The following is a 17,751-nucleotide window of genomic DNA, read 5'->3' as shown; positions in this document are numbered from 1 at the left end:
AGAGTTCGAATGGAAGATGGTTAGAGACTTGGGCAAGGATGAAAAGAAATAGCACAGTGCGGTGAGACAGAAGGGGGCTCCTGGGCGTGGTGGGTGGGAGATCGTTGAGAGGCGCAGGTAGACGCACTAACCTGTGCTCCCGACCCCGCCAGGTGCAGGCCACCGTAGTGGGCTTCCTGGCCTCCATCGCAGCGGTTATCTTCGGCTGGATCCCCGATGGCCACTTCAGCATCAGCCACGCCGTGCTGCTGTGTGCTAGCAGCGTGTCCACAGCCTTCATCGCCTCCCTGGTGCTGGGTAAGGAGCCCCCCGGGCCCGGGCCCTAGGACTCACCCCTGGCCCGTCCATCCCCTGGCCTGAGTCTCGCTCCTCTCCTGCCCCCCCCCCTCCAGGTATGATTATGATCGGAGTCATCATCGGCTCCAGGAAGATTGGGATCAACCCCGACAACGTGGCCACGCCCATCGCTGCCAGTCTGGGGGACCTCATCACCCTGGCCCTGCTCTCGGGCATCAGCTGGGGGCTCTACTTGGAACTGGGTGAGCCTCTGCCCTCGGGGAAGGGCTGGGAACAGGAAGAGTCGGGGTTGAGGTGGCTGAGGTGTCGGAGTGCTGGCTGGCGGGGTTCCCTGCACTAGGAACGGGCATCATGCCAGGGGTTCTGGGAATGGGCACATACTTCTCCTGTTCACAAAAGCTTGATTTGAAAGCTGTTTCTAGTGTCCCTAAACCTAGAGAGTCAATAACAAAATCGTGAGCATTACTTTACAGTAGCTGCCCTGTGCCCGGCACGGTGGGGTCACTCGGGTGAGCCTTAAAGGAAACCCGAGCTGCCTTAAGCCAAGAAGGTGTTTCAGGGTGAGGGGCCATGGCTAGTGCAGGGTGAGATGGGATGTGGCTTGGGAACAACAGCCCCAAGGCCTGAGGGCCCGAGGGTCTTAGAGAGGATTCATTTGTGGAGGAGTGAAGCACTGAGAGGACACTCGCTTCCTAGAGAAGCAGGGTCTGAACCCTGATTGTGCTTAACGGCCCCTCACTTTGGGCAAGTCTCAGTTTCCTCATGTGAAATAGGAGGGATCCCAACCCTGTGATCTTGCTGCAGCTTAGGAGGGCTTAGAGTTGACCCTGAGCCAAGGATAGAAGGAGGAAGTTTATCACTGCCCTTGAATAGAGGAACAAAAAGAGGATGTTCTTAGAGCAGGGGGAGGAGCAGGACCTTGAGAGTCTGTAGGCCGGAGGAGCCAGAGATCAGGGTGATCTTGGCTAACTCTCCCCTCTCCTCCATCATGGTCGCTTATTTGTAAATGGAGGTAATGCTGTGCCTGCCTTACCGAGGCCTGGATTGAATGAGATAATGTAGGTGAGCTTTGCCACGCTGTCAGTGTGAGTGCTGATGGTGATGATGATGATCCCAGGGTTCAAAGAAGAAACTTAGTTGGAAGTGCACTAAAAAGTATAAAAGACCAAATAGACATAGAACACTGTTATCATTGTTATTATTATTAATTTGAAGAAGTGATGACAGTTGAATTCAAGCTAAAAAATAAAGCTTAGCCACCTGGAATAATTTATCTTTCTCCTGGATGTCTTTGGGCCCTCTCTCCAAACTGCCTTATTCTGAGTTTCAGAGAATAGCTGTAGGAGCCCCGTTCTATGGGTGCAGGAAGGACGTGGGACATGAAGTGAGGGTGGGATGAAGGCGGGATCGGGGTGAGTCCCTCAGAAGATGCTGGCCAGGCCCAGGAGTGACTTTGTGCTTCTTCCAGAGGGCCGGCCATACATCAACCCCTTGGTGTGTGCCTTCTTTGTGGCTCTGCTGCCTGTGTGGGTGGTACTAGCCAAGAGGAGCCCAGCCACTCGGGAGGTGTTGTACTCCGGCTGGGAGCCAGTCATCATTGCCATGGCCATCAGCAGGTAGGGTCCAAGGACAGGCCTCTGTTACCTTTCTGCTTAAGCCCTAGAAAGTGGGGGGGACACATGAGACTAAGGTAGTAGCAGTCGGGGGGAGGTGCTGGTGAGGGGGCTGGGAGTGGTGGGGAAAGGAAGGGGATGTAGGAAGGCCAGCCCAGCAGAGGTATGATCCCCTTGTTCCTTGGGTGCCATGATGAAACAAGATCTAGAGGAAGGAAGCCTTGCCTGAGCTGGAGGTAACAACTGAACAGTGAGGGGGCCCTAGGGAACTTCCAGTCTTCTGAAATTAAGGGAGTACTTCCCAGAGGCCAGAGTACGTGTTTCAAACGTTCATCTCCCATGTCCCCAGTGTTGGAGGCCTCATCCTAGACAAGACTGTGTCGGACCCCAACTTTGCTGGTATGGCCGTCTTCACTCCAGTGATTAATGGTGAGCTCCTAACATCAACTGCTTTGAGGGAAAGGGCCAAGTGGTTTTAAAAAAAACCTGATGATTTAGATAAACTTATCAAGGTTTGTTTCCTGGAAGAGATCCTTAGTTCTCAGTTCTAGATCTCAGACTGATACCGACTGTTGGCAAACTATGGCCCTCAAACCAGCCTCCTACTTTCATATGTCTCTTGAGGAAAAAATGGTTTTTACATTTAAAACAATTTTTTAAATTTAATTTTAGTTTTAATTCAATAATTTTTTATTTTTCACCAGTTAAATATCAAGAAAACTTTTTAAATTATTGAGCTTAAAAATGTAAAAACCATTCATAGCTCTTGGGAACAGAGATTTAGCCCTGGAGCCATTAGTTTGTTGACTCCTGGTTTGGAACATAGACATATAGGGCCTTGCTCTGTGCCTGGTATCTCTCAAAACACTATTTTTTCTATTTCTGTCTTTATACTTAACGCTATTTTTTCTATTTATTTCTATCTTTATACTACTTTTAAGCTATAGAAGATCAGAGGCATAATTCTGAGATCTTACAGGACCTATTCATGCATCTTAAGACTGAGGGACAATACTAATAGGGAAATTTGCAAATGTGTCTGTATCCTTTGGAAATTCCTGTCTGCACAGGGGTACATGAGCATGCAGACATAGTGTATGGCCAAAGACATGGAAGGGGGGGGGATTATTTGGGGAATGGATCAGCCTTGAAGTCTTCCTGGAAGTGAGGGACAAGGTCTCCATTTCCTTTCATAATCACTTTTTTTCTGATTATCTTATTGTCTGAGGTTAGTCTAGGGTGCTGCCCCTGGCCCAATGTGAAGGATGTCCTTGGTATGGGATGCTGAGAAGTCAGAGACTTGTGCCCCTTTGCCTCCCTGACCCCCAAACCCCTCTCTGTCTCTGCAGGTGTTGGAGGCAATCTGGTGGCAGTCCAGGCCAGCCGAATCTCCACTTACCTGCACATGAACGGGATGCCGGGGGAAAGCTCCGAGCCAGCGCCCCGGCGCTGCCCTAGCCCTTGCACCACTTTCTTTAGTCCTGGTAAAGCTCATTCCTCTGGCTTCCCCCCAAACGACAAATCTCATCAACTTGTATCCCCCACAAGTACTTGTCCAGCCTGTTCTAAGACCCTCCTTCCAGGATGGGGAACTCGCCATCCAGAAGCAGCCATTCTGTTTTCATACCTCTCTCAGTGTCAGGAAGATTTCCCTTATGATAAGGACAGTCTTTAGTCCTGAGAAAACTGGTCTATTGGTAGACACCTCTCTGGGGGAGCAGGTTGAGCCAAGGTGCCCAGAGGGTTAGGAGGAATCCTGCATTGTGTGCCCCAGGATACCTGAGGACCTGAGGCTGCTGGAGTGTAGAGAAAGATGCTAAGGTCTCTGGCTGAGAGCAGCTCACCTGGTGGCCCCGGGGGGGCTGGCCCCAGCTCAGGATTTGCCCTTCTTCAGGGGAGGGACCTCACAGGAAGGTTTCCTACCCATCCAGCTTCATTTTCTCCCTTGTTCCCCAGAAGTGAATTCACGCTCGGCCCGGGTCCTTTTCCTCCTCGTGGTACCTGGACACCTGGTGTTCCTCTATACCATCAGCTGCATGCAAGGTGGGCACACCACCCTCACCCTCATCTTCATCATCTTCTACATGACAGCTGCACTGCTCCAGGTACAGGGGGAGGTGGGAGGGGGCTTTACAGGGTGGGACAAAGTGCAGGCTGCCCCCTGCTTCCCCACTGGCCCGGGGCCTTCTCTGGGGGCTGAAGAGCTCTCCAGTAAGAACCACACTTTGCCTTCCTAGAGTGTGCTACTGCCTAAAAGCCCTGCACAGAACCACACAGAAACAGAGAGAGAGAGAAAAGGAGGGAAGGTAGGAGGAAGGGGGGAGAGAGACAGAAAGAGGGGAGAGAAAGAAACAGAGAGGAGAAAGAGAGACAGAGACAAAGAGAGTGAAGGGGGGGAGGGAGAGAGAGAAAGAGACAGGAGCGAGAGGAGAAAGAAAGAGACAAGGAAGGAGAGAGAGGGAGAGAGGAAAACAGAGGAGAAAGAGACAGAGAGAGAGTGAAGGGGGGAGGGAGGGAGAGACAGACAGAGGAGAGAGAGAAGGAGAAAGAAAAATACAGGGAAGGAGGAGAGGGAGAGAGAGAAAGACAGAGAGAGAGAAAGAGAGAGAGAGAGGAGAGAGATGGAAAAAGAGACAAAAATAAGCCAGGTATCCTGACTCCTAAAACATTTTCATTCCCTACTTCCTTTCACCTGGGCTAGGATAATGAAGCCCCTACCCTATGGACCCTCTTGAGGAGACTGACCTCTTTGTATCTCAGTAGGAGGTTGGGCAGCCAGGTGCTACAGAGGGCATTTAGGCTTAGAATCTGGAAGACCTGGGTTCAAATCTAGCCTCAGATACTTATTCTCTGTGTGCTCCTGGCCAAACCACTTAACCCCTATTTGGTTCAGTCCCTCAACTCTAAAATGGGGTCATCCTGAAAAGGAAAGGGCAGTTTCTTTGCCAAGAAAATCCCGTGAACAAAAGTTCACGGGGTCATGCGCAGTTGGACAGGACGGATGATGAAGCAGCAGCAGCAGCAGCGGGAAGGAGTCGGGACAGGGTGTTAATTCCCCAGGGCCCTTGTTGCCTTCTTCCCTGGGCGCCTCCTTCCTGGGGACTGGCCCTGTGTGAAGGGACACGAGCCCTGGGCTGGAATGTGGGAGAACAGCTGCTTTCCCTTCCCCAGGACATGGACCTCCAGCCCCTCACTTTATATGGGTTTCCTCTGCAGCTGCCCAGAAGGGTGTGGGGTTACAAGCAGCTGGCCAGGGACTGAGCAACAGGACTGCTCTCGTGGCTTCCAGGGACGGAGGGCAAGGCCAGGGTTAGCCTTAAAACAGGTAGCAGCTCCGGCTCAGGGCCCAAGGGGACATTTTCATGCCACAGTATTCACAAAGTAAAGCTCTCTCTAGCCACTGAACTTCAGCCCAGGGGCTTAAAATCCACCCAGTTCTTACCCTGATGCTCAGCTATTTGGAGGATCTAAATGATAGGCAAAGTTCAAAACACAAAAGGGATACAAGCCTTGTCAGTTAGGTACAGAGTGGGGGGAGAAGCAGGAACATCAAGTTTAACATTTGTACCTAAGCGGGATCTTTAAGACCATTGAGCCCACCCCTCATTTCACAGAAAAGGAAACAAATACAGATGTGCAAAGGACTTAAGCAATCCAGAGCAACAAGTAACCCAGATATAATTTGCTTTTGCACCAGTAGGCCATAATTTTGTAGCTATCTTCACTTCCTAATCCTATTTTGCTACAGCAAATGTTAAAAATAAGTTCTTGTTTCCTGAACCCATGGGGGAAGGAAGCTTGGACTAATCAGATGTTGATGACTCTGAGTGGTGACCACAGCAGCTTGGCGATGGTAATTCTTCCACTGCTGCTAGTGAGAATCTTGAATAGCAGGTTGGTGACCTCTCCCTCCTTCTCTCCCTCTTTCTACGAGAAAAAAGGACTGTCCAAAGCCACCTGAGAAGACCTCTCTCCTCTAGATGGCAGTCACAAGAAATCACAAATCTGGGGGCTTGGGAGTTGCAGCAAGAGGGATTTAAGTTAGAATAAGAGAGTTAGGAAAGAGACTTGCAGTTTATCAAGTCCAGTCTCCTCAATTTACAGATGAGGAACCTCAGGCCCAGAATAGTGAAATGATTTGTCTAAACATGGAGTAATAAGGGATTTGAACCCCCTCCAGCCATCTTTCTCTGCAGAAAGAAAGAGAAACAATAATAGCTTACATTTATATAGGGCAAGGAGATGGCACAGTAAATAGAGTGTGGGTCCTAGAGTCGGGAAGATTCATCTCCATGTGTTCACATTTGAACTCAGACACTTAACCTAGCTTTGTAACTCTGGGCAAGTCACTTCACTGTTTGCCTCAGTTTCCTTATCTGTAAAATGACCTGGAGAAGGAAATGGCAAAACAGTACAGTATGTTTGCCAAGAAAAACCTACATGGGGTCATAAAAAAAGTCATATGTGACTAAATAGCAGCAGCATTTATTTATTAGCTCCTTAAAGTTTGCAAAGCATTTTACATATTATCCCATTGGATAGTAAAAATAAAAACGTCTAGAGTTTAGGTCCAAAATGACTTTGGAATGGCAATTCTTTCTTCAACAGCATTTGAGAGAAGAGGGTTTATGTGTCTCTCTGTGTCTCTTCTACTCACTTTTAAACTCCTGTCCCTTAATGTTATCCATGCCTTCTTCTACCTCCAGTCTGGAGTATTACTTGTTCCTTCTCTGTCCTCCTTCCTGATAACATACAATAGGCTATTGATCTCTATGGCTCCTCTTGCTATTGTTTTCTGGCCTTCCTGGCCATTGACCTTCGAGTACTAGAAGCAAAGTGTCTGAAGTAAGGACAGAAAAGCTCTCCTCAATCAATCATAAAAAACAGAACCAGAGCGGGCAGGGATCCTTAAGATCTTGAGGCAGATAAGATCGCTGGGTTGAAATCCAAGATCTGCCGCTTAAACCTACTGCCAGAAAGTCCCCTCCATCTCTCTCAGCTTTACTTCTGAGAGATCCCTTCCAGCTCTAGAATCGCATCCTCTAAGGGTCATGGGAGTCTTCCCTTTCCAAGGCTAGCACTCTAGCCACTAAACCATGCTTTCTGTGTTGTCCAGGGTCCTCATTTTACTAAGGAGGAAACGGAGGCTCAGAATGGCAAGTGTCACCCAGGATGACATAACTACTAATGAGGAGAGCCTAGATTAAGCCCCTTCTCATCAAAGTCTAAGCTCAGGGGCAGCGAAGTGGTGCAATGAATAGAGCACCAGCCTTGAAGTCAGGAGGACCTCAGTTCAAATCTGTTCTCAGACGCTTAACACTTTCTAGCTATATGACCCTGGGCAAGTCACTTAATCCCAATTGCCTCAGCAAAAAAAAAAAAAAAAAAAAAAGAAAGAAAAGAAAGTCTAAGCTCGTTGTACTGTCTATAGGACCTTCCTTGTCTTCCTCAAAGAAAAATTTTCTCTCCCTCCTCCGATTTCTCATGGCTCTTTGCCTTGATTTCTTCTCTGCATTTATTTCACCATTTCTTGTGTCAGAGATTGTAAGATCCTTGAGAAGCAAGGTCTTTGTGCTATCTCTATTTGTATCATCAGCTCATGGCCTGGAGCTTTGTATGTACTTTATTGAATGGATTTTCCCTCAAGTAGATAAAATCATGAAAAATTCCTAGGATCCCTGTTGCTCCAGGCCCGGGGGGCCCATAAAAATTATAGTTTTTATCGGACTCCTTCCAGGAGTGGGTTTTGGAGGAATGCCCCACCACCAGAGTACCGAAACTGAGTCTTGCGCTGAATATGAGCCTCCTAGGACAGAAAAAATAACAAGTTCCAGCAAGCATTAGTTAGACATCTACTATGTGCTAGGAACTAGAGACACAAAACCAAAAGTGAAGCAGTTTTCGTCCTCAAGGAGTTTACAACCTACCAGACAAAAACAAATCTGTATTTTTATAGCTATGTACAAAATAAATGAAGAGGTGGAAGTTTTGAAGGAGGAATTCGCAAGGATGTGAGTGAGGAGGGGAATTGGAAAAGGCCTCATGTGGAACGTGGCAGTTAAGCTGAGTCTTAAAGGGAACTAGGGCCAGGAGGAGGAAGTGCCTTCTAGGCAGTGGGACAGATAAAGCCTGAGTGAAGGGAGCATCCAGAGATGGATGACTCGTGTGTGGCGAGGTGGGACCAGGTTCATTTGGAGCCAGGTTGCGAGGAGCTACGGGTGCCAAACTGAGGCTGTGATCCTGTTTTTGATCCTAGGATGATAGGGCCCAAAGTAGAATCGTGCCTTTGTGAGTGGAAAGAAGGGGGCTGTTTGGTAGTCATTGAAAGGGCTTTGAGGACAGGGGTTGAGATGGTCTGGGCTGGCCCTGCCCTCTGCCAGAAGGATCTGCCACGGCCTGGTGTGGCTGTCCAGCAGAAGCTGGACTCTTCCTTCTAGTACCTGCTTGAAGGGAACCTTAGGAAGACCCATTATGGGGGGTTGGTGACATTCAAGTACTTGGCTATGTATTTCACAAGAAAAGAAAAATAAACATCTGGACTCTTCAGAGGGATCTTTACAGGAATGTGATGCTATAGAATTATGGGAAACTGGTCTCTCTAAGCAGGTACGTGGTACAATGGATAGAGCACTGAGCTTGGAATCAAGAAGATTCATCTTCATGAGTTCAGATCCAGTCCAGATGCTAGCTGGATGATGCTGGGCAAATCGCTTAACTCAATTTGCCTCAGTTTCCTCATCTGTAAAATGAGCTGGAGAAATGGCAAGCCGCTCCAGGAGCTTTGCCAAGAAAACCCCAAAATGGGGTCATGAAGTGTCAGAAATGACTGATAAACAACAAAGATCTTCCTGGGTTTTCCAGCCTCCAAACCATTATCTCGCAATTGTAGCATGGGAAAGATGTATAAGGTCCTAGATTTGCAGGGAATTGAGAAGAGACCTCAAGAGATTTCTGCTCAAATCCCAGGGAATAAACTTAGGGACAAGCACTCAAATGAAGAAATGAACTCTTGGGAAGATACAGACTCACATGGGGCAATTTACGAAATATTCTTAAAGAATGGATTGCAAAGATGAAAGAAAAGTAAAGAATTATCAGTGAAGCCCAGAAAAGGTGATTTTGGAGAAATCCCCTTCCCAAAAGAAACATTCCAACCAAGTGACTGAAAATTGGCAAAAGAAAATTGGCAGAGGAAAAAGGGACCCAGGATTATAACCGATATAGGAGAAACTTGGTTATGATCTCAAGGCCTGTAATGTATCAGAGAGAGTAAAAGAAGAAGAGATTCCCATAAGCATGTTATCTATGCCAAAAACTCCCCGAACAATGAAGTTCATATGGAATACAGAGAACTCACAATGGGGGGAAAAACCCCTATATATAACAAATGTGGGAAAAGCTTTAGATGCAATTAACTATTTAGCCAACATGAGACTCCATATTGGAGAAAAATCCTATAAATGTAATGATTATGAAACAATTTCATTTGGAGCTCGCAATTTAGTTAGCATCAGAAAATTCATACAGGAGAAAAACTCTGTGGATGTGAAAAATAAGAGAAATCTTTCAGTCTGTGCTCATCCTTAAGCAGCATCAGAAAATTCACATGGGAGAGAAACCATACAAGTGTACTGAATGTGGGAAAAGCTTCAATCAGAGCTCATTACTTATTTGACAGAATAGAATTCACACTGAGCAGAGACAGTTTAAGTGTCAGGGATGTGAAAAAACCTTCAGTCAGAGCTCCCAATTTAGTAAGCATCACTGAACTCATTCTAGACAGAAACTTGCAAATGTGATGAATGTAAAACAGCAAGTTTTCACAAATAATTCAGTTAAACAAAGGTATCTTATTAAATTCCCCATATTAATCATCAGCAATGTGCAAGTCACTGTGGTGAGAGCTAGGAATAAAGGAATGTACAGTAATAATTTTATTTCAAAGCCTAGGCAAAATGTGAGAAATTTGAAAAGAAAGAGATAATTTTCATTTGCCTAAGACACAGCTCCTTCTTTTTAGTTATTTATAGTCAAGTGGAAAAGCTAAGAAACAAATGCAGATATCTATAATACAAGGCAGTGTGTTAGAAGTCTCCTGTGTGTGAATTGAATTCCATTATTGGAGTGTAAAGTAAGGAGGGATGTTTTCAGTTGAGGTCATCAGGGAAGGGACCTTGAAGTAAGTAACATCTGAGCCAGATCTTGAAGGATAGCCAGAATTTTGTTTTGTGATAATAATAGTTCCTACCTCCCAGCCTAGTTGTGAAGCTCAAATTAAATAGTAATTTAAAAGCACTTAGTACAGTACTTGGCACACAGTGAGCACTATAGAAATGTTAGCTAATATTTTTATTGTTGTTACATTTAGGTAAGACTTCTCTTCATAATTTCAAAAGTAGCTTGTTCACCTCCCCTTGTCGCCTGTCCTTGAACAGGAATGGTCTTTTCAGACCAGTAACAAACAAATGGCATGGCAAATATGAAGTTCTCCTTTTTTTTTTCTTGCATCAGCCCTTCCTTCTACTGTGAAAGATGTTACTTATTTATTCTAAATTGCCTCAAAATGCTGCTGACTGACTGTGCTGGAAAGAGATCTGGAATGTATAAAAAAAAACCTAGCTCTGTACCCTAGAAAGTGGATGGAGGGGGAGAAAGTTATTGTAGAAGTAGAAATAATAAGATTAGGAAACTTACTGGATATATGGGGTGAGAAAACCAAAGTTATGAACCTGAATAGAATAACAGGAAGGATGTTATGGTAGAAAAAAGAATGTGTTCTATTTTGGACAGGTTGATTTTGAGATGCCTTTAGGACATTCAGTTCATAACATCCAATATCTAATTGGTGAAGCAGGTCTGCATCTTAGGGGAAAGCTATATAAAGCTGCAGGATATAGGAAGCTCAGAATAATCTATGCAGAAATGGTCATTGAACGCATGGCAGAATGCAGAGAGAGGACCAGGCTTTCAGGCCCACTAACAGGCAGGGGGCATTTTGATCTCGGCCTCGGAGGCGGAGAACGAGGAGCGATGAGTGTCAGGGAAAGCCGGGAGAGGAGAAAGCATCCCCAGGAAGGTGGTCAGCGGGATTTGGCAAGGACCCAGGAGGAGGAGGACTGAAAGGGGCCCCAGAGTTTGGCAGCAAAGGGAGAACTGGGGTTAACGGTGGAGAGGGCAGGATCAGTTGAGTGATGAGGTTGGGAGCCAGACTGCAGAGGGCTGGGAAGGGAGTGAGTGCAGCGACAGGTGTAGACAGCTGTTTTTGAGAGAGAAAGGACAAAGGATGATCGTTGGAAGGAATGAGACTATTTCCTGAGATTTCTAGGTTGGGGAGAGATTTGGGCACATTGGTATGTTGGGGAGGGGGGGAGAGGGCTGGGCTGAGGGTGATTATTTAAGCAGGATTTATTGGTTGATTAGCACCTGCTAATTTCTTCCATAACAGCTGGGTCCCAATACTAAACTTCCTCTTCTTTCCTTCAGGATAGTGACCTAAACAGCTGCCATTTTTAACATAAGATGCCTCTGACATTGCTGTTTTAGACTAGTTCCTGATTGCTGTTGGTGCTTTTTGTTTGTAGTGTTAAGGAAAGGGAGCAGGGTTGGGGGAAGGATTCTGGGAAAGCAAAGGATTGGACCAGATGGTCTGTGGCTAAAGACTCTGGTGCTCCAAGGCTCCCAGTTGTGGGCTTGAAGGCCTGGCCTTTGTTCCACCGTCTCATGCAGCTGGGCCTTCCTTCTCTTCCCAGGTGCTGATCCTCTTGTACATCGCAGACTGGATGGTGCACTGGATGTGGGGCCGAGGCCTGGACCCAGATAACTTCTCCATCCCATACTTGACAGCCTTGGGTGATCTGCTGGGCACCGGACTCCTGGCCCTCAGCTTCCACGTTCTCTGGCTCATAGGGGACCGAGACACAGATGTCGGGGACTAGCTTCCATCTCTCCACTTCCATTGCCTTGTATTTGATTTTTTTCTTTTTGGTTTTCTCCCCATCCTCCTTTCTAGGACTTCACTTTGATATTGAATTCTCATTATTTTAAATGGGAATTTTTAATACGTCGAGCCGAGTTTGTACAGTGAGTATTTAGGAAGGCTAGATTGATTGAAACAAAACAGCATGAGTCAATTTTGAGACAATCACCAAGTGCAATTTCATGGTGGGTGCCTCCAAGCAGAACAGGGAAGGGACATCTTTCTAAAGAATAAGGACAGGGAGTCTGACCTCAGCAACCTACGTATTTGACTAATAGGGGAGCCCTTTTTGTGGGTAGGCGCTGGGTTTTGGTTTTTTTTTCCTTTGGTTGACTGGTGGGGATAATAAAATCATCCCCTTATTTCCTTGAAAATGGATCATAAAAAAGGAGCTGAGCGGGGACACAGCTGGTCCCTAGCCCTCTTTTCTTCTGCTGAAATCTAGCCGGCCCCTAAAGAGAGTAACATGGGTTAACTGTTCCCGTTCCAGCACGTCCCTCATGTTAGGTACCACCAGTAAGCTCTCCCACTGTTCTCTAATTGCCTAACACTCCCTGGAAGAAGCAGACAGTGGCTTGGCCACCCTTTGCCACACATTCTTCCACTCCTTCAAATACCCACATCCTCTCAGGGCTCAAACAACAGGCAGCACGCCCCTCCCTCCCTCTCCCCGTCCATTCTTGTCCCCGTTTGAGCATGCTCTGCCCCTGAGTGAGCCCAGGGGCTGGGTCAGGATCTGGTTCTGTGGTCGGAGAAAGTTCTACTTCCCCTCTGTGCTTAAAATCACATGGAGTCGACTAAAGACTCTGTGGTTTCCTAAGCATTTCCTCCCCCCCTGTCCCATTCCATACCCATCATTTTACTTCTCAGCTTCTGTCTTAGAGCATTCCTTCATTTATTCATTTATCCAACAAATATTTATTGAGTACTTACTATGTACAAAGCCTGGAAGATCCACTTCCTCCAAGACCCCCCCCCAGGAAGTTGATTTTTGCCCCCCACATTATCATCTCTTTGCTATTTGCTTTCCCACTTCCTGTGGTCTCACAGACAGCACCTGCCCTTGAACTTGGTGGTAAGAGGGCTTCTTCACCAAACTTAGTCTTCCCTTTTTTTTTCCGTGTTTGGCTCCTACCTCCTCCGAGCCCTGAGCACAACTGCAGTGCCCAACCTGCTTCCTCTGTCAGGGTTTCTTAACTTTCTCCTGGGTCATGCCCACGGTAGCCAGCAAGAGCCTACCTGTCCCTCCTCACACTCCCATCCCTCAATTCTTAGGATCCTGCCCACTGGGCTCCTAAGAGTACCAGAATTGCTAGTCTGGACCTTCCCCAGTTGCTGCTGTTTTTCTCTGAAAGGAAACTGGGTTTCTCAGCATCTCCACCATGTATTGCTCTGGACCAGATCAGGAATCCGGGGAAAACACAATATACACTACTCATGCATGTATGGATCTGGGCCTTTGGATGCAGGTATTGCTCAGCTGCTTTGCTCTAGGGACACTCCACAAAATCTTCCTAGCCAAGAGAATGGTGGGTAAGGGAGAGATGAGTCTCATCTCCACTCCCAACTTCTCCTACCCTCATCTCCTGGATTTTTCTTTTAGGGGCTGCTCAGGCTGGAGCCCCAATCTCTTACTGATACCACTTGTCACTGGGACCTTCCACTGGATTTTCTGGAGCAAGCTTCTCTCTCTCTACTCCAAATCTTTCATCCTAAAATCAGACTCCTAGTGATCTCATGGTCATCTGTCTCCCCTGGGCTGTGTCCAGCAAAGCTAATTCATCACTGCTTGGACTTGTCTGCTCTGCTTCCCCTGCCTGATCCCTATCACTTTTGCTATCCTCTTCCTCTCTTCTTCACACAGACAGCAAGACAAACCCCCTCCAGAGGTCCTCCCTAACCAGTGTAGCCAATTGGCCCAACTCATCTTCCCCTCATCCACAGAGTCCTTTTTGGGCCAGTGAGTGAACCCCCTGCCCCATGGATATGTGGCTTCCTATAAGAGGGGAAGAAAGGGACTGGAGAGAGAGAGAATATCACTGAAAGTGCAAATGCATCCAAGATTTGTTTCCCCAACTGTGCATGTACTTTAGACCTGGCTGCAAGGAGCAATGTTGGTTTACTCTTGTATTCTTAAAAAGTTCCAGAATTGTGTCTTAAGAGAATTATTTATAGTTGCTATAACTGAATTGACAAATGTCAACTTAACTGATAAATTATATTTGGTAAAATAAAGAGAACATTTATTTAGGTTGTTGGGTGATTTACTTGTGTCTTAACCAAGTAGAGGGGGACTTTTGTTCTTAGTAGGAAAGAGACAAAATCAATATTGAGTTACGATGAAATGTCAAATAATAGACCAGTCATTCAGAGAGGGGGCCTGCACTGATAACACAGATACCAAGAAGGAATTATTTTCTCCATTTTACAAATATGGAAAAATATCCAGAAAAGGGGCTTGCCTACAGGCACACGGTTAAAAAATGTTAAGGTAGAGATTTGACATCAAGTGTTCTGACTCCTAAGTGGAAGTGGTCTTTGTAATGCAAATCAACAGAACCTAAAGTTCACTGGACACCAGGAATTCAAAAAAACTGTTAGTTCTATGACATCACTTAAGGAAAGAACATAACTGGTTGATGGGATCTCCTAAAGCTTTTAACTTGGACTCTAGAGTCTATCAGCCCTGCTTTTTAGGAGCTGGAAATCTGAGTCCAGAAGCTAGCACTGAGGAGCTAAATGATTTGCCCCCAGGAAACACCCCAAGGAGTAAATTGATGATGGCAGAACGGAGATGAAAACCAGGGAATTCTGGTGTCAGAGCCTTGGAGGTTTAAGGAGTGGAGTGAGAGTTGGTGCCTTGTTCCCCTGTGGAAGAAGGAAATCACCTCCCGAGTTAGAAACCAATCATGTCTGGTCTTCCCCACTCCCCAGCCCCTTCCAGTTAAATAGATAGCTAATCTCTGTAAGAGCCAGAGCAGGTTACCTGACTCCTCAGGCATTCGAGAAGCCGCCTCCTCCCTAAATCCAAGTACATCAGCATGCTCATTTATTTTAAGACATCGCCATTTGTTATCTTGGAGAAATGGGGTGATCACTGTTTTGTCAGATTAAAGATCTCTCTCTGTGGCTGTTCCGAGCCTCAGAAATTTAAATTGAACTGTGATGCTGCTGCTAGAAATTCTCCCCATTTTCACTTCAGGAGGAATTTTCTCATTTGCAACCTCTTTTTGCCCCAAGAAATTTTAAAACAACCCCAGGTGTATATAGATATGTAAATCAAACATTTACTGATAATCATAATTTTGCAACTCTTGCACTGCAGAAGAAGGAAAAAAAAGAAAATATTGTTTGGTGAGAATAAAGCAATAATTAGGAATCAAGAAACACATCCTTCTGCTGACTTTCCATTGTGTCAGCTAACCTGTCTGGCCCCCACTTTCCTTCTCTGAGATAAGGAAGAGATTTCCTGCTTCTATTGACTAATTAGTATGCTGTATACTAAAAAATGGATTATAAGATACCCTCGTGCAGCCCATATCACTGCTAAGTGCTGTCCAAGCCCAGGTCAAGATGTAATTGGAAAATATTTTATAAAATAATATTATAATAAACCATAAAATAATGTTACATTTTAAAACCAAGTCAATATGTGGCCCACAGATCCTTATATAGAGATTAGTGCCCCTGTTTCTATTATAGAATTTAACATGACTGCTGGACATAAAGAGACTCACTCTGTCCAAGGAAGGCTCGACAAGTTATAGTTGGGAAACTAACAGTGGTACTGGCCTTGCTAAGTTGGCCCTGCCAGAGCAGGAAAAAAACCCAAAACAATAAATATGCCTAAAAATAAAAATACCTAAGACAAGGTATAAAACTGCAATCCTTTCTGTCCTCTGGAACTGAATCATCATATTCTCTGAAGAGTCAGGTTTTCTGCCATTAAAGATAGCATTTATAGGAAGTGATAGTCAATGAGTTAGCCTTAGAGTCACTAAGATTTGACTCCTACTCCTGATCCATACTAGCTGTGTGAACTTGCACTTGAACTTTCACTGCCCTAAACAACTCTTGAAAATGCCAGGATGCCAGCCTGCATTGGTAAAGGAGGTTTCCTCACCCAAGAGTTCCTGTACTAAAGAAATCACCTATTCAGTCTCTATCCCCACTTGCTAACACTTAATAGCTCCCCTTCTGACCTTGTATTAGTGCCATGAGTTTAAAAACACAACACAGAACAAGAACTAAAGAACCCAGTTCAAGGACAAAAAAAAAATTGGCAGGTGTTGCTAAGAATGGCTGGGCTAAAGATAAAACTGGAAATGTGCATCTTATTCAAAAAACAGGTGAGGGGTGCTAAATGAAAAGTAAGATGGTGAGGTGGCTGAGTATCATTGTATGTTTAGGAGTGATACCCATGAGGAAATATAGGAGCCAGAAGGAAGAATATTTAAGGGAAAAGCATCAGAGACAGAAATAGTATTCACATGATTTTTAGCATGTTCTAGAACACTTCCAAAGTTTTCCCACTGGCAATCCCTTTTTGCCCCAAAAGTTTTAACATGATTCCAGGCATATATAGTTATGTAAAATAGGTATGTGAATCAAACATTTTCTAATAATAAATCATAATTTCACAACCTCCGCATTCAGTTACATGACCCCCATAGGAGGTCACGATCCACAGTTTAAGAAATTGTGTCCTAGAGAATACCTGGAATAGAAAATAAGTTAGAGAATGAGAATTCCCCTACCTATCAAGGAGCTGTATCAGTGATGGGGTACTGCAATCAGGCAGGCTAGAGCTGTCCCTCTGCCCAAAGCAAATAAGTTAATAACTCCCTAACATGTCTAAATGACAATTTCTTCTTTAAAAGATGAAAGGAATAATAGAAGGAATTTCAAAGTTTAGAGTTGGAAGAACATTCAGAAGTCATCTAATCTGATCTCTCCCTCAGTTTCTTCATTTGTAAAGAGAAAATAATAGCATCTACCTCCCCAAGTTGTAAAGATCGAATTACATATATATATATATATATATATATATATATATATATATATATATATATATATATAGTACTTTGCAAATGTTAAGGCACTATTTAAATACTGATTATTTCTATTATTATTGCTAGTCCCTACTAGGCCTGACATTCAAGCCCCAGGCTTTTTGCTTGAAGACCTCTTCTGAGGAAGGACCCCTTCTAAAATAGCCCATCCCACTTTGGGACATGGAAGATTTTCTCCCTGGAACTCAAATTCAAATCTTTGTAACTCCCTTTGGGACCGAGAAGAATAAACCTAATCCTTCCACATGATATCTCTTCAGATACTTGAAGACAGCAATTATTTGCTCCCTAAGGATAAACATCCTCAATTCTTGTAATTGATCCTCATAAAATAAATTCAATCCCTTCACCATTCTGATGACACTTCTAAGCTTATCATTCATTGTCCTTCCTACAATATGACACTCAGAAATGACCATAGTACTTTAGATATCTAATCAGAGCACAGTAGAATGGGATGATCCCCTCCTACATTTTAATATTAACACTTTCTGTAAAAAAAAAATGTTAAAGGATTTCTTTTGTCTTTACATCACTTTTATTTCAAAAGATATCTTACTCAGTGAACATCTCTTATAACAAAGAAGAAAAAAGGAGGGAAGGAAAGAAAGAACAATGAACAAAAGTAACTATATATCAACCAAATATGACACCTAGAGTCTCCTACATCTGCAAAGAAGGGAGGAAGATGCATTTCTCATCTTTTTTTGGGGGGGTGGACAAGCTTAGTCAGTGAATGTCTGTCTTAATGAAGCCTAAGATCACATTAGTTTCTTTGTCAACTATATCACAC

The 17,751-nt window shown here is 44.9% G+C and overlaps 1 protein-coding gene across 4 annotated transcripts in view; it reads left to right on the top strand.

Annotated features, from left to right (window-relative positions):
- The window catches only part of SLC41A1 (solute carrier family 41 member 1), a 38,317-nt gene extending 24,180 nt beyond the window's left edge, over positions 1-14,137 (top strand). For 2 of the 4 annotated variants that reach the window (XM_003767622.4, XM_031937245.1), the window contains 7 exons: positions 153-297; positions 393-539; positions 1,766-1,913; positions 2,260-2,339; positions 3,260-3,394; positions 3,867-4,015; positions 11,660-14,137. In XM_003767622.4, the coding sequence (XP_003767670.1) occupies positions 153-297; positions 393-539; positions 1,766-1,913; positions 2,260-2,339; positions 3,260-3,394; positions 3,867-4,015; positions 11,660-11,845 (990 nt within the window). In that variant the 3' untranslated portion in view covers positions 11,846-14,137. The remainder of the gene's footprint in view (positions 1-152; positions 298-392; positions 540-1,765; positions 1,914-2,259; positions 2,340-3,259; positions 3,395-3,866; positions 4,016-11,659) is intronic. The other 2 variants (XM_031937244.1, XM_031937243.1) reach the window with 1 other exon arrangement.
- The last annotated feature ends 3,614 nt before the right edge of the window (positions 14,138-17,751 follow it).

Source organism: Sarcophilus harrisii, chromosome 4, assembly GCF_902635505.1.
Source record: "Sarcophilus harrisii chromosome 4, mSarHar1.11, whole genome shotgun sequence".
Taxonomy (NCBI): Eukaryota; Metazoa; Chordata; class Mammalia; order Dasyuromorphia; family Dasyuridae; genus Sarcophilus; species Sarcophilus harrisii.
The sequence above is the reverse complement of the archived record's forward strand: the minus strand, read 5'-3'. Positions and strand labels throughout refer to the sequence as shown.